Genomic DNA, 16,126 nt, shown 5'->3' with positions numbered 1-16,126 from the left:
TGCCTGCTTCAGCAGCAGATCAATAGGATGTAGGCAGCCCCATTGAGATCACCCTCACAAATCCAAGGGAAACCATGCATGAACTTGTTCAGCCTTAAGTAGGAAATCTGTTGTGCAGAGAACTAGTAATACTAAAGAAATATATATATATATATATATATATATATATAAAGTTTATATATATATAAACTTTGTGCAACAAAGTTTTCAGTTTTATTTAAATATTATTACATTTATTTAAAGCAACAATTATATACATCTATTCTACAGACAGTTAGAATTCATATTCCGTGTCCCAAAGCAAGAAACTTTATAAGGGTGTAAATAAATAAGTAAATGATGTCCCTTCAGAAATGATAGGTAATATGCAATAAATTTCAAAACCATGAACTAAAATGCCCTGCAGTGTATTTAAAGTTATATTGTGGGGTTTTTTTTTAAAGTGTTCATTTCTGTCTTCTGAGTCTCAAGATGTCCCAGTACCATAATTGCTCTAACTCCATTTAGGAAACAAAAATTGTCAAGTTGTAAAGAAAGAAAAGATACATACCGCCGCAAAGTACTGCTGTAGCATGAAAAAAAAGAGGAATTTTGGACTCATTAAAAAAGAAAATAAAATTGAAATAAGATTATTATAGTTGACTGAACAAGAAATGGTCAAGTTGCTTTGGTAGTTAAAATTCGTAATTGATTTATTTCAAAAACTGTAATTGTGACTTTTCAAATGGTAAGGGTTATTGTAAGAGTTAGTTATCTATAGAAATCTGAGTGAGAAGAAACTAGCCTTTACCTCTTCAAGTCCTAGATGTAATGGAAAACTGAAGCTACCTGAGTGAACAGGACCCTGTGTGCAGCTCAGGTGAGTAAAGTTGGGACCGTGGCCTGGGAGAACAGCTCTTGGCTCTCCGTTTAAATTAGCCAAGTAGAGGGAAAACTTGTGAGATAACATGGGAAACAAGATTCCAAACAAAACAAAAACATACAAACAACAACAAAAACCAAGTTCCAAACTGGAAGTCTGTCTCCTGAGCTAAAGATGTGACTTCGCTAGCAGACACGGGAGAAAGCCAACCTCATGAGGCAGGAGTGAGTTTTAGAGTTTACCTTGAGCAACTGGTCAATTGTAAAATGAAACTAACATGGAAACATGACCTGAGCATCACCGAGGAATTGGGGAGATACCCGGAAGCAGGCGCTGGAGAACCTAGCTCATCTCACTCCTTAGTGCCCAACTTCAGAAACTCTTTTTGAAAAACACAAGGTTTATTGTTTATGCTTGAGAGAATATTCTCTTGCAATATTGCTGATCAAAACATATACACTATAAATGGTCTGTCCTTACCAGTTTCCAACATATTCTAACTGTTATGAAGACAAAAGTCAATGCATGTCAATCTTCTTTACTTATTTACTCTTTTTGAGACAGGGTCTCACTATGTAGCCCTGACTGTGCTAGAAATCGCTGTGTAAATCAAACTGGCTTCAAATGCACAGATACATGCCTGCCTCTGCCTCCCAAGTGCTGGAATTAAAAGGTGTGTGCTACCATGCCCAGCTAGTTATCCTTAAAAAAAAAAAAAGAATTAGGAACACCGGGTTAACATGTGTTCATGAGTGCTTGAGACAATGAAGGAACATATCCCGGACCCTTCCATGCCCTGACTCAAGAGTAATGTATGCATGTTTGTATATGTTTTGATAATCACTTGCTAAAAACAGAAAATATAGGCTGAAGGTGGTATTATAAAATGAATATTCACCATAAATGTTGAAAGCAACATATAGCTATTGCTTGATAAATGATGATGTTTGTACTACTGTTTGTTATCTGAGTCTGTTGGAGCCAGTGACTTAATCCCTTGTAAAAATGTTGAAGATTTCTGTAAAGTATCCCTCATTCCTTTCCCCCATGTAATGCCTTCTGTACTGCTTAATAAACGTAGACAAAAGCCCTTTGTTAGGGATAGACACAGACACACTCAGACAGACAGACACACCGGGACAGAAGCAGACACACGGACAGATTCACAAGACAGCATTCAGGCAGGCACAGATTAAGAGGATAAAGGATACAAACAGGGAAGTAGAGGGATCTAATGCAGGCTCACTCTTGGTGAAACCACACCAAGAGGAAGAGCTTTGATTTCTTTCCTGAACACAACACTGATGTGTTATTGGTAACTCTGAGTCTGTCCTTAACACATTCAAAACAACTGCACTTTTAGATTAGTAGGGAAAGCTTAGGCTTTATCAGACACAAGAGCTGCCATTTCAGAGAGGACAAAGCCAAGCCCTAAATGTCAATTAGTAGACAGATAATAGACCTGTGATGTTCCATTCGCAGTTTGAGATGTCAGAGCTGGAAACTATTGTCTCTCAGAGCTCTCTTTCCCCTGGGACAACTGCTCTACTAGCGAATTTATACTTTACTGGCATTGGTATATTTATGACGAGGCTCAGAAAAGCTGTGTCTCTAAGATATTAGGTAGCTGAAATGGTAGAAAACTCTGGGTTTCTTTCTTGGAAACTTTATGATGCTAAAATTGATGATAAGTTTATAAAAAATAATGGATTGTAAAAACTTTCAAAGCTGTGCCTTTTGAATCTGCTTTGTCATGAAGATTGGTGATATATTCATTCTCTGTGCATACTATAACTTCAACAAGCCATAGATACTCTGATATATAAAGAGCTAAATAAACATCCCTATGTCATTTAAGTATATATGTTTTTTAATTTGAACTTCTGCATTCAACAACTCACAAATGTTACTATTTATTCAGACAAAACTATTAGCAAAATTGAACAAGCCTTCTAATATAAATTAAACCATAAAAATAAGTGTATCCAATATGTAAAGCAAATTTAATTGAATATATAAAATTCTCTCTGTAGTAGAATGTGTAAAAAAAAGTGAACTAAATTTCATTTCCATAAATTTAGCATCTTCTATGAATCTGGTGTTCTCTGGAATAAAATATAAAAGCAATGAAGCCACAATTAAAAGTTCATGCACTAATAATCTTACAAACTTTATGAAGATAATAAGACCCATTTAGAAGTTTTTTTTTTTTTTTTAGGGATTCCTTATATGGTTGTATTTAATGTGCTTATATAGGTCAATTAAGTCAATTGTGAGATAATCAATTCTTTGGAGAGCAGAATTTAAGCCTTAGTAGGAAATTGCCAACATTTTCCTGCTCTCTAAAGGCAAGAAAAATTCTTTTGAGGAATAAAAATTACATGTGAATCCACGTCAGTTAAAAGCAGCCTTTCCCATTATTAATCTGTGACCTTGAGGTAGGACACAGATTCAGTGCAGAAATAAATTGCACAACATCAGAAAAATATCATTGTATGCATTTACCCTGCACCTAGTTTCTCCTACACTTCACATTACTGTGACACGTGTGTCAGAATGACTGAGCCAACCATCATCCTTTAATTTTGAAGTGAGAAATCTGTTCAGCTAGAAACAAGCTCTCCTGGTTTATTTTCCAGTCTAGCGACTTCGATGGATAAAGAAGCGCCAATGTAAGGGCTACATCACAGCAGGTCGAGAGCTCTCTCATGACTCAGGTGACACCATATATTTATGTCTGGACTTAGTGAGTCGTTTAATGCCATTTGAAGTTTTAATTTGTACCTGAGCTTTGCGTGAAACAAACTAGTCAAGGGGTTGGTTTAGACTCATCAGTGTTGCCCACTGACTTCTCTATCATGATGGAGATGTTCTTTGTCTGGGCTGTCCAATACGGTCACCTCTAGTCACACTGGACACTTCAAACAGGGATAATAGAACTGACACTGAACTTTAATTTTTAAAAATGTTAATTAATGTAAATTTAAATATCTACATGTTAGTTAGTAGCTATGAGATTGAGCAAGCCAGCCTTATGTGGTTTGTTGTTTGCTTGTTTGTTTGTTAGGGGCTTACATTGTAGCCTAGACTGACTTGGAATTCATTATGTAGCTCAGCTTTGCTCTGAAGTCAATCCTCCTGCCTCAGCTTCCCAAGTGCTGAGACACCCCACTCAATTCAGCTCTATACAGTTTTTGAGATAGTATCGACTGGGCCCATGTTAAACTTTGAGTCATTTGGGAAACCAGTCGAAGGTAGAGCCTTTCTATCCTATCCTAGTTTTCAAGGGGCAGGTGGGTTTGGGAGCTCACGTGCGTGTTAGCCACTCAGAAGCACAGCCAAAGTTGAGAGTCACTTCCCCAAGCTCATTTGTCCATGTGGATGATACCAGGGGTGAGAGGTACAACCTCAATGAGCCGTGACAGTGAATCCGTGTCCCCAACATCTGTAAGTGGTATAAGCGCACAGGAACCAGACATGGTTTCACACGGAGGCTGGGAGGAATCTGTGACCCTTTGCCTTCCTCAGCACACAGCTGTGTATCAGAAGGAATGCAGACCGTGATGCATATGGTGATGACAACATGCATCCTCAGGCAAACCATGACTTGTCCTTGGTGGTTTTGTTTGTACTTGTTTATTTAATTATTTATTGATTTGGGTGGTTGTGGTGACTGAACTCAGAGGCTCATGTGTGCTGGGCAAGTGTTCTACCACTGAGCTAAATTCAGGCGTGCGTGCATGCGTGCGTGCGTGCGTGCGTGCGTGCATGCGTGCGTGCGTTCCTATTAGGAATTCATGTATATATTCATCACTAGAGTTGTAAAACATGGGCTCTGAGATGGGGAGGAGAGAGAGACCCTTCCTCTCCATTGCCTAGAGGCCAATAAGACAGGCAAAGCACCTGGCCATTGTAACCCCATAACTATAACCCTAAAAACATGGGATAAGTTCCACCTTGAAAACTTTTGAAAGAGAGGGCACACTTGGGGTCTCTGACACTACCAAACAGGCCCAGACTCAGGAATAGAGTTTACAGTTCAAAGGCAATTAGTCACCATAGTTGACCAGCGTATTGACTTCTCTAGCTGGACTCCTTGTGTTGTTTGTTCCTTTTGATCCTCCTTATTGGACTCTATGCAATAGACTAGAATAAACTCAGTTAAATTAATCATTTAAGAACTCACTATAGGGCTGGAGAGATGGCTCAGCCGTTAAAGGCTAGGCTCACAACTAAAAATATAAGAACTCACTATAATCCAGTGCATGCTTTGTTCAAGATCACATAGACTCTGTCAAGCTTATTATTCTATGGGCACAGCCCCTAGATGAAGATTCGTCTCACATGTATACATTCCTACATAAAAACAGATCAGTCCAGATAATGTTACTTGTATGCATGTTTTCAGGGCTGACCATTTGGCACTGGACAACCAACTGGTGTGCTCTTTCCTGGGAGGACCACCTCTCCCTCTCCCAGTTTTTCTCAGTTGCCTATCTTTGTGTAGCGTTGAGGCCTCGCGGGCTTTTCTTTGTCCACGTTGGTATGTCCGGTGGTGTCATCTTTAACGGCCACTAGAGGAGTTAGAAGGAAGTTGTGGAAGGAAAGCTAAGGACGAGCTGCGTTAAGTGAGTTAAGCAAGCTGAGCAAGGCCGACAACGGGTTCACAGACAAGGCAAAGTCAGATTGGTGAGACCTGGGGGGTGGGGGGAGGCTGAGGACAGCGAGTTTTTCTTACAAGCTCTAGGGACAGAGACCAAGGAATAACAGATAGGCTCATGAGGCTTGATCTCTGAAACTATATACAAAAAGGAGATGTGTGTATAAATCCCAACTTAAAATTCAACTTCTACATTCCCAGTAGGTTGCTAAGGAAGAAGGGGATTATCTTTAATGATTAAAAATAGAAAATATAACTCATTCCCCAATCTGAGGAATCTCAGAAAACATAAGTAGAAAACTCATGAGGTCTGCTCACAGAATAAAGCAAGAGTTAGATAACCTTAAACAAAAGACAGGAAAAATATTTTCATAATGTAAGTATAATATGTATGTTTCTATGATGAGCTAGGGAAATAGTGCAGTATAAATGAGTTTTCATCTAATAGCTTTAAATTTTCGAATGCAGAAAACCTCATCCCTTTTCATGTTCTAAGGGTGCTCAATAAGTATTTAAAACACATTCATTGCTTTGTTCTATGAAGTAGTCACACATCTATGGCCTTCGGTATTTATATTCTAGCCACCTGGGCATGGTGGGCACATGGTTACATAGCTGTAATTCTAGTATTTTGGAAGTTAGATGCGAGAGTGAAGACTTGAAAGTTTTCAGCTACATAGTGAATTCAAGGGGCTGGGCTTACATAAGACCCTGTTTCAAAAACAAACAAAAAATTTATAACCTGAATATGTATTTATTCTGAAAGAATAAACTTTTTGCAAAAGCTGTCTTCTAACTTTTCAGGTGCTTGGACCTTATCCATGTTTTATTTGCTAAATCTATAGTGTCTAAGCACATGCAGGGATTATTAATTTTTATCTTCTAAAAATATATGGCATATAATGTTCTAGAAGAAGCAGCCATCAAGGACATGTTTTCTGATTATTACATGCTAATATATATTTTACTGAACAGACGAAGACTGAGGAAGCAAGCAGATCTAATCCTAAAGGGTAAAAAATGTAAAAACTTAATAATACAGAATCCAGATAAGGAAAATCTGACCATAGCATTCAGGTTAATGTAATACTGTTTCTTTTTTTTTTTCTAAATATGTAATTTGTTTGTTTTTGTTTTTCTTTTTCTTTTTTTTTCTTTCTTTTTTTTTTTTTTTTCAAGATAGGGTTTCTCTGTGTAGCTTTGCGCCTTTCCTGGATCTCGCTCTGTAGACCAGGCTGGCCTCGAACTCACAAAGATCCGCCTGCCTCTGCCTCCCGAGTGCTGGGATTAAAGGCGTGCGCCACCACTGCCCGGCCGTAATACTGTTTCTTAAAGCTGTGTGATAGTGTTCATGAAATACACAAATTGATGGTGTATGCTCATACCAAAAATATGAATTACTCAAATTAGTGTTTCTTAAGAGAAACTTTGATGGGTATAATGGGGAAATTGAGATAGATAATAACATATGCAAATCCATTTTCATACAGAAAGCCAAAATTAAGGATAAGTGATCCTTTATGTTTTCTAGTTTGTGGTGAGACAAGACACAGGAAAAACCATCACTTTTTTAGTGAGTGAAAGAACCTCACTGACACAGCCAGACTGAAGGTGAACATCTCCATGGTCAATGACTGAGGGTGCCATGAGCAAGGGGAATAGCCGGTAATGTTCGGGGTGTTCATGGGACCCCACTGACCAACACTTTAAAAGAGAAGACCCATACCTGGCCCCGGGCCTTTTATTTGCTAGCCTGTGGTGTCTGGAAGGGAGCATTGTTTCCCCTTTATAGAAAGGCCTACATCTGTGTACACACTGGCAGCACTAAGTGGATTAAAAAAGAGCATGTGAAGCGGGGGTGGGGGTGGGGTGGGGGTGGGGGTGGGGGGGTGTGATGCGGGTGGGTAGAGGAAGACTCAAAGGCGAGGGGATAGGGAATGGATTTGATCAAAACACATCTTTACACACGTTTGAAATTATCAAGCAATAAAAAAATAAATTATCCAAACTATATTCTCTGATCCAAATAGGAAAAATTAACAATTGATGACGTAAATGAAATTGAGGCCTTGGGTTCCTTCTTACCTCTGACTCACAGCCAGCCAATTGTTGATTAGAAAGTCCTTTGCCACGTACCGGCCAACTTCAGATGCCGCCACAACTTCTATTATATTTGTGTCATTAAAAGGGGACGGAGACACGGTGATGGCATACTCCATAAATCTACAAGAGTCCAGTTGTAAAATATAAACAAGCTTTAAACCCCAATAAAAAGTTCATTTTCATGTGTTTTTTTTTTTTTTTAAACAAGCTCATGGTTCTAAGTTAGTAATGCACAAATATGTTTGTTTCTCTTTTCCTCTGTTTTGGAATGTGGATCGTGTTTCTCCAGCAAGCATGTGTAAGGTAAGTTGATCGCCTCACCTGTTGAGAATCCATGGTTCTTTACTGCAGCTCAATGCCTGAAGTAGATGGGTCCCTTCCTCTTCCTCAGTTGTATTGATGTAGAAACTTAACAGAAAGTCCCACTCCTTATCACTTCCCAAAGCAATGCCATTGCATAAAACCACTCTTTGAATCGGATAAGGTATTCTGAAAGGCATGAATGGGAGAAGGCATTCCCCACAGTAGTTCAGGAACACAGTTATCCAAGTTAGTCATATATTCGGAAGTAGGAATTTAGTGAAGTTATTTGATATCTGAGCCATAAAGATTGAAGAGCTACAGTTAAAGAAGGAACTATTATTAGCATTATGATAAGAAAAGAACATTCATTTAGTAGATCGGTTGAGTTTTCAAAGAAGTAAATTACAATAAAGCAACATACATCCATAAGTTAGTTTGGTCTTGGGTCTCTTTATCACATTTCCTTAGAGTCCATCTGAGGTGATAAACGAAAGGCAATGAAGTCCCAAACACCAGAGTCTCAGTTCTTAATGAGACTGCAAACTCAGATGGGTGGTGGTGGTGGGGAGCAGGGGACTCCAATATGTTCACAGATACAACATTACCAAACCCAAAGAGCAACCTATTAAGACGTAAAACAAGCCCAAACCTGCCTATCTGTAAGCGCTTAGTGGGAGAACAATACACCAGCAGCCAAAGGCCATGGATCTCAACTCATTACTGAATGATTCCTAATCTGTTAATTTAGACAATCATTTTGTTTGTTTGTTTGTTTTTCAAGACAGGATTTCTCTGTTTAGTCCTTGCTGTGCTGGAACTCACTTTGTAGACCAGGCTGGCCTCGAACTCAGAGACCTACCTACCTCTGCCTCCCAAGTGTGCTACCGCCACCTCGCTTAATCTTGGGAAGCAGAGGTAAGTGGATCTCTATGAGTTTGAGGCCAGCCTGATTGGCAGAGCAAGTTCCAGCGCAGTTAGGGCTGTTACACAGAGAAGCCCTGTCTCAAAAAATGAAACAAAACAAAAAAAAACAAAAACAAAAACAAAAACAAAAAAAGGTAATCTGTTTTTCAAGCAAGGGTGCCCTGAAAAGGAATTGAGAAACTTAACCAAGCAAAAGCAAAACAAAACAAAACAAAACAAAACAAAATGATCCCTCCCCACCATAAGCACACCACCAGGGTAGAGAAACCAAGGACGTTGATATAGGAGCTGAGCAAGGGGCCTACACTGTATCTCTTACACAGTCTCTGGATCGGCCATCCATTTTCTGAAGAGCTCTTTGGACAGCTGGAGACAGTCTTCAAGACCCAACCAACAAGCAGTTTCAACAAATTTTTCCAGTGACAGCCTTGAAGAAAAAGCCAAAGAGAAGCTGTTAATATTGAATTATCACCTTCATTTTTTTCTGCTTCTAAGAATGTGTGTTGCACATGACAGTGAGAATTTAAAAATATCCTCTAGCAACATCGAGTTGCTTTTTAAAAAATAGCTTTTCTGATGGCGAATTTATTAAAGATTCAGAAAAACATTTTCAGAGAGTTTTTTTTTTTTTTTTTAGGGACACCAGAAAAGCTCGTAACAAATAGTATTTTTTTAGAAATTAGAATTAAATGATTGCCGTCATTTATCTCCCTTAAAGACACATGGGTGTGCACACACTCTGCATCTGTTGTCAATTTACTCTCTCCCTCTTCTTCAATAATCCCTTTGTGGATTAAAAATATCCTTTGCGTATCCGATCTAATATGCTAAGAAATAAAATGCTTTCTCTACTCAAGAAAAGTTCCTTTCTCCCCCAGTACAATTTGCTTTCCTTGCTAAGCATCTGGTTCTTCCTCCTGTCAATTACTGTGTGTACGTCCAAAGAGAAAGAGAGGAGTTTGTTTTGTTCTTACAGCTAAGCACGGGTCTGCATTACTGTTCAAAATGAGTTCAAAGAAGGGCCCTGAACAAGAATGAACAAATGGAAGCCATGCTTCGCTGTGTGTCTTGCTACAGTCGTTAAGTTTGGGGTCTGGGCAAAAGAAGCCAGACCCAAAACAAAGAAGCCAATGCCGCTTTGCCCCACCCTCCATCTCAACTCAGCCTGATCTGATGCTGTGATAAGCAGTTCGGGGTGTGCATGGGTAGAGGTCCCCTGACAGATACCCTTAGAAATGTGTTTATGTGTTCACTCCCTCTCCCCACCCAGCCCAAACTTGGGCTAGCTGCAACAAGATGGGATTCTGTAAAAATCAGCCCTTCCCAGAAGTTGCTGGAGGAGAAACACTGGCCCGAGATGCTACCAATTGTAAGCTACTCCAGTCTGCTTTCCGAGAGCCTAGACTGTGTCTGGTTAACACATGGGCTGCATGGTTGGGTGCATCTGTGCCTTCCTGTTCGTTCACACAATTTGCCCCCGTCTCACACACACACACACACACACACACACACACACACACACACACACACACACACACACTGTCTACATGCTTACCTATCCAATTCTATGGACTTCTAGTTGTAGCCTATGGCACTAATTTCTACTCCCTCAGCAGGATACTCCTTAGTTTGGTCTGATTGATTTAGGTTCGATGTTTCTAGAAGCTATAGCTACAGTTGTTGGCTACCACCCACCTCCAAGTCTAGAATTCCAACACACATACACAAACAAAACAGAGGTACCACAGCCCCATGTTGCCTTTCAGTTCCTTCCTGAAGCATCATGAAAATGTACTTACTCCCCAAAGGACAGTCATTTCCAGTAGTTAAGCATGATCATATACAAGTGACCCTTCAGTACTTACTGCCCACCTACTTTATATTTGTGTCATGGTACAACTCTTGCTAACAATTATGCGGAGAAAGGAGAGGTAACTAGTTAGAAACTAGCAGGCTGGAAGGACATTGAGGATGAACCTCATCTCTAATCAGTTCTAAGCCCTCACGCCCTGTATCCCTAGTAACACATCAGTTTTTCAGTGATGGATAAAGGAAGGGGAAGTATCACAAGTGTCTCTCAGTAAGATTTAATGTATCATATGAAGGGGAGGAAGATGGGGGTAGCAGGGCTTTGTGGAGGCCTACCCATTAAGAAGGTTGTTTCTTCCTCCTAAAACGTGTATTTTTATAGACTTTTCCTTTAGTTCTTTTTTTTTTAATCTTCTCTGCTATATGAGTTTTAGTCAAAAGAATAGGTAAGAGTTACGTCTCTGGCACTATGTAGAGATGTGACTTTATGAATTGCCAGAAAAAACATCCTATCTAGCAGGAGGCTTTCTGATAAAGAACATAGATGAATCATTAGTTCTTCTCTTGAATGTTAGTCCAAACAGGCTGGCCATAAGAAAATGGCCCCTCAGATAAGCTTTAGTTTAAAACATATGCTATCATGTAGGTTGGCACAACTCTCTCGACATTGTCTACTTGAATTCCTTAAGGTTCCTCCACTTTACTCTGCAAGGAACTCTGTCTTCTACACTGAGTCCTGTCTGTCTTGTCTTACTCGGGAGCTGAGAGATGTCCAGAGCAAAATCCTAACGTCAAGTCCATTTTCCCCCTGGTGGCCTGTGGTTTGCTGGTGGAGAGTAGACATCCTTAGCACAATGCTTCACCTGTAGCAGGATACACTTAAAATTTTAATCAGTAATTTAACTTTTGCATATACAGAGTTTAAACTTCTATGTGCACACACATGTGCACTGAAGGTCAGTTAAGAACTCAAGCTATTGCTTCCCCTGAGGACACACATAGTTTACCAGGTCTGGAGCTACAATTCTCAAATAGCATACAAACTCTCTCAGTAATAGATACTGAGGTTTTAGTTATTAAAAAAAAAAAGATTCTCTTTCACAAATCTAGAAGCCCACCTATTAAGATAAGTCATTTTATTCAGTTATGACCATGTAAAAATACTTACAGGGCTAAATAATTGTCTTGTAATGCGGCAACATTTTCTCGAATTATAGCTGAATAAGTATTCCATATTGAGTTCAGTCTCTTTAGTAAATACTTCTATAAATCACAAAGAAAAGTTACCATTACTTCTGGCACACAACACTGAATTCCCAGTGTATTATTATTTATCTGAAATACATTAATAAAGAAACAACAGGCTTTTTCAGAAATAATCTTTGTTACTAAATATACTGATTTATTTTTATACTTCTGCAGGTTCGGTTGCTTCGCACATAAAACCACAGAGAGGGCACAAAGGTGAGAGCCTAGAAGGTCAGCAGTTGCTGTCATTTGCTATCAGCCCAAATGCTAGCAGCTGGTAAACTCGAGGCTACAAAAGTCAGGCAGTCATTAACATTACTGAGAAACAACTAGATGCTATCTCGATCCACCAAAACTCTCGGGAGCAGTACAACTCTCAGTTTGTACTGGCCAAAACCCGTCATCAGAGGCCAGCAAGCCTCCTGTCACCACCCTGCCTACACTCAGTTAAGCTCCGGATATTCCTCTGGAGACGAGAAAAAGGAGCACCTGGAACCTGGGGTGTTAACGACATCACCCTCAGAATGACCCAGACACTCACTTGCAATCACCACTCTCTGGTTCGCTTGTGGACCTTGACTGTCCAGAGGGTTACTTCTAAGTGTCTACTCTGATCTCAGTCTTGATGTCTTTCTTCCATATCCTATTGAAGAGCTACTGGTGGGAATTTTCCGTTTTTCTAACCCCTCTTGAGAGCAGCATGCCATTGTTTCATTCATTAAGTGCTGATTTCCATCTTTCTCTTCCTAATATCGACAGAAACTTTGAAACTCTTATTTTTTTTTTTCTGGAACATATTTTGTAGGTTGAAATTGCTGAACCCTTAAGACACAAGTTAGGATTATGAGAACAGGGTTTGATAAGAAACTATTTGTTTGCCTATAAATTTCTTTGGAAAATTGTTCCTAATATATACTATTTTTCTCTAAGATGAAGATATATAATTTCTACCACTTCTGGGCCGTTCTTTCTTTCTTTCTTTCTTTCTTTCTTTCTTTCTTTCTTTCTTTCTTTCTTTCTTTCTTTCTTTCTTTCTTTCTTTCTTTCTTTCTTTTTCTTCCTTTCTTCCTTTCTTTCTTTCTGGATGTACTATCACTTCATCAAAAACCCTGCCAAGCTTCTCCCTCCATTCATCTCTAAGGCGAGGTCTATGGCTAATAGATTTTTCTTCTAAGAATAATCAGTTGTAGCTAAAAAGAAATAAATCAGCAAACATCTGGAATAAATAGAACATTGCTTTTGGAAAGGCCTGACCCACAGATGCTGGCCAGAACACAGAGGCAAAGAGGGTTGATTTAAAAGCCACATAACAAAGCATGAAATTACCTTCAATAATGGGTATATAGCATAGTTGTTCACATCAGAAATAACACTCCTGTTTATCAAGTTTACCAAGACTTCAAACCACACTAGGATTTCATCTTCTTCAGCAAGGTACTTGGTTAACTCAAGTGCTGTCTCAATTTCAATATAATTGTTTCTGTTTGGTTTAAAAAAACACACACTCAAAAAACCTTGACCTGCTAAAAGATCTTCTCTCTTCCCATATCTGCTCCATTTTCAACATCGAACTTCCACAAGATGTGTAAACCAACCAAGCAGAAGGGCGGCGAAAGTCCGATGGGACTTTCTTTTATGGGTATGATGATATCATAACACAGAACTCAACAAATGGTGCCAGACCTTTGTATCCACTCAGTTCATCCACACACCCACACTAGAAGCTGTAGAAAACCCAAGCCAACTGTTGAGTTATGGGATATTGAGTATTTATTGTGTTCTTACGACAATATACATTCCAGTCAGTAGTTATCAATCATAAGCATTCTCAGATGAATGCTCTGCCATCTGCTGGTGGGCAGAGAAGCCAGCATTCGACACTGCAGTTGCCTGCAGCTAAGAGCATCACTGAGGAGTTCAGCTGGTAGCTAGGAAGTCAAGGAGGGGGTCGCGGAAAAGGTGCTGAGTCCTGAGAATAAGGTTCCCAAAGCAAGAGCATACACACAGAAACACCCCAGAGGGAAGGGGAAGTCAGAGAAGGCCTCAACAAAGAAACACTCAAGAAGAGCACCGAAGGCCACGTGTAATTGAAAAAGGCAGAGAGGCAGCATGGGACCAAGGAGAAGCAGTGGGGAGCACCGTGGTGGGCTGGCAAAGACACTAGGCAGGATGTTCTATGTCGAGTGAGAGATAAAGCAAGTGGATCAGCTCATTCTGTGTCTAATGAGAGACAAAGAAACAGAATAGGTAGTTCGAACCTGAGGAGACCATTGAAAATCAGGGCAAAGAGTTAAGATTTCTTGGAACGGAAATCTAGGTTTTTTTTAAGCAACCAAAGTAATGTGGTAGAATTGATGCCTAGAACTCCTACTGTGGCAGTGCCGAAAGCCATAAGGGAGGTCAAAGGAACGAAAGGCTGAAAGCTAAGGAAAGAGACCGGAAGGAAGATGACAGAAACCGCTGAATATGTAAGTGGTAGAAGTAGTAAGGTGAGAACTCAGAAGGCGTCACCAGGAGTGGATAGATATGACATGCTGAGTGACTGAGCGTGAGGCGTGGGAAAGGTGACAGTAGGGTGTCTCTGAGGTTTTAAGTTTAGGCAATGGGGAAGTGTGTCACAAACACACACACACACACACACACACACACACACACACACAGGAGAGAGAAAGAGAGAGAGGGAGAGAGAGAATAATAAATAGCAGAGACAACTTAGAGACGAAAATAGCATTTAGTGGTCAAGCTAATTGAATTGAAATGGCTACAGGATAAACACAAGACAAGGAAGGAGGGAGAGACGTCCATTTAGAACAGAATCGAGCATCCTATGTTCCAGCAACTGAGCATCTTACTGAGCCTTGTACCTAATAAAACAACCACTTAAGTTATGCCGGGCGGTGGTGGCGCACGCCTTTAATCCCAGCACTCGGGAGGCAGAGGCAGGCGGATCTTTGTGAGTTCGAGGCCAGCCTGGGCTACCAAGTGAGTTCCAGGAAAGGCGCAAAGCTACACAGAGAAACCCTGTCTCGAAAATGATAGAAAGAAGTGAAGTCAGAAACTCAAGGGTTAGCATCCAAGTGTCAAGAAGCCAAAAGGATGATTCTTGGAGGATGTGGCCAGCTGTGTCCAAGCCAGAGTGACTCTAGAGAGGTGTTTCGGCCAAGCATTGAGCAACAGGTATCAGAGGGAATAATCAGTAAAGAGATGGCAAATACTCATCACATATGACAGGCATAAAGGAGGACACACTAGGTAATTTATTATATGATAAATATATGTACTAAAGAATATATAAATTAAAGAATGTGTGTGTGTGTGTGTGTGTGTGTGTGTGTGTGTGTGTGTGTGTGTGTATCCTGAAAATTTAAATCTTGGATATATTTCTGGCTAAACAGTGGCATGGCTTATCCTAAACAATTCTAGTACATACATATAAAACTTATAATTCTGCAGTATATCAAAATATAACCCAGATATCACTACTATTATAGACATCAGCTATCACCTTTGAATAACTTCAAAATATCAATTGTTAGTCTATTTATAGCCAACAACAATTTATGCCATAAAAGTCCACACTGAGAACATGGAATTTGGCCCAATCTTAAGTTTATTTGTTTGGTTTTATTTTTGTGTTTTGCTGTCTCACAGCAATCCTCCTGCATCAGTCTCCCAGGAGCTGAGTCACAGGTTGGAGCAACCATGTTCTGCTTTGGACTCTGTTCTTCATTGGTTAAGGCCTCCGCATACTAAAGAACCATTTCATAGTCACAAGGTTATTATTTCTGTGAAGTTTTCAAGCCACGCCCTTTACCAGTGAGAGCGGAAAAGACACTTACTTAGACAAGGCAAAGGCATCGCTCACCAGCTGCAGCCTGTGAATGACAGGAATGGCCTGCAGAAAGATACCCAAACATGGTCAAGAAAGGAGGCAAATATTTTCCAAACAGCAAGTTCAAGACCATCAGTGCCTAAAAATCCCTTCCTAAGAAATTGTCTCATAGATAGGGAAATAGCGGCTACGAAGACCAGCTCATAATTTGCTGATTATGTATGTGGTTTTGATGAAATCCTTCTGATATCAATTATAATGATTAAACCTGGCAGAAGTGTTACCAAAACACTCCCCTAAAACATACCGTGTTAAAAAACAGACCCCAAGACTGACATTCAAAAACTTCTCCAACAGAGAGTGTTTATATATTGAATGCTATTAC

General features: G+C 39.8%; 1 protein-coding gene across 1 annotated transcript in view; it reads right to left on the bottom strand.

Annotated features, from left to right (window-relative positions):
* The window catches only part of Lvrn (laeverin), a 62,996-nt gene that overhangs the window by 6,460 nt on the left and 40,410 nt on the right, over positions 1 to 16,126 (bottom strand). Inside the window, exons 13-18 of the mRNA XM_006977656.4 lie at positions 15,749 to 15,804; positions 13,236 to 13,389; positions 11,830 to 11,924; positions 9,172 to 9,279; positions 7,947 to 8,114; positions 7,608 to 7,745 (exon numbers count right to left, since the gene is read on the bottom strand). Of these exons, the coding sequence (XP_006977718.2) occupies positions 7,608 to 7,745; positions 7,947 to 8,114; positions 9,172 to 9,279; positions 11,830 to 11,924; positions 13,236 to 13,389; positions 15,749 to 15,804 (719 nt within the window). The remainder of the gene's footprint in view (positions 1 to 7,607; positions 7,746 to 7,946; positions 8,115 to 9,171; positions 9,280 to 11,829; positions 11,925 to 13,235; positions 13,390 to 15,748; positions 15,805 to 16,126) is intronic.

Source organism: Peromyscus maniculatus, chromosome 19 (assembly GCF_049852395.1).
Source record: "Peromyscus maniculatus bairdii isolate BWxNUB_F1_BW_parent chromosome 19, HU_Pman_BW_mat_3.1, whole genome shotgun sequence".
Classification (NCBI taxonomy): domain Eukaryota; kingdom Metazoa; phylum Chordata; class Mammalia; order Rodentia; family Cricetidae; genus Peromyscus; species Peromyscus maniculatus.
The sequence above is the reverse complement of the archived record's forward strand: the minus strand, read 5'-3'. Positions and strand labels throughout refer to the sequence as shown.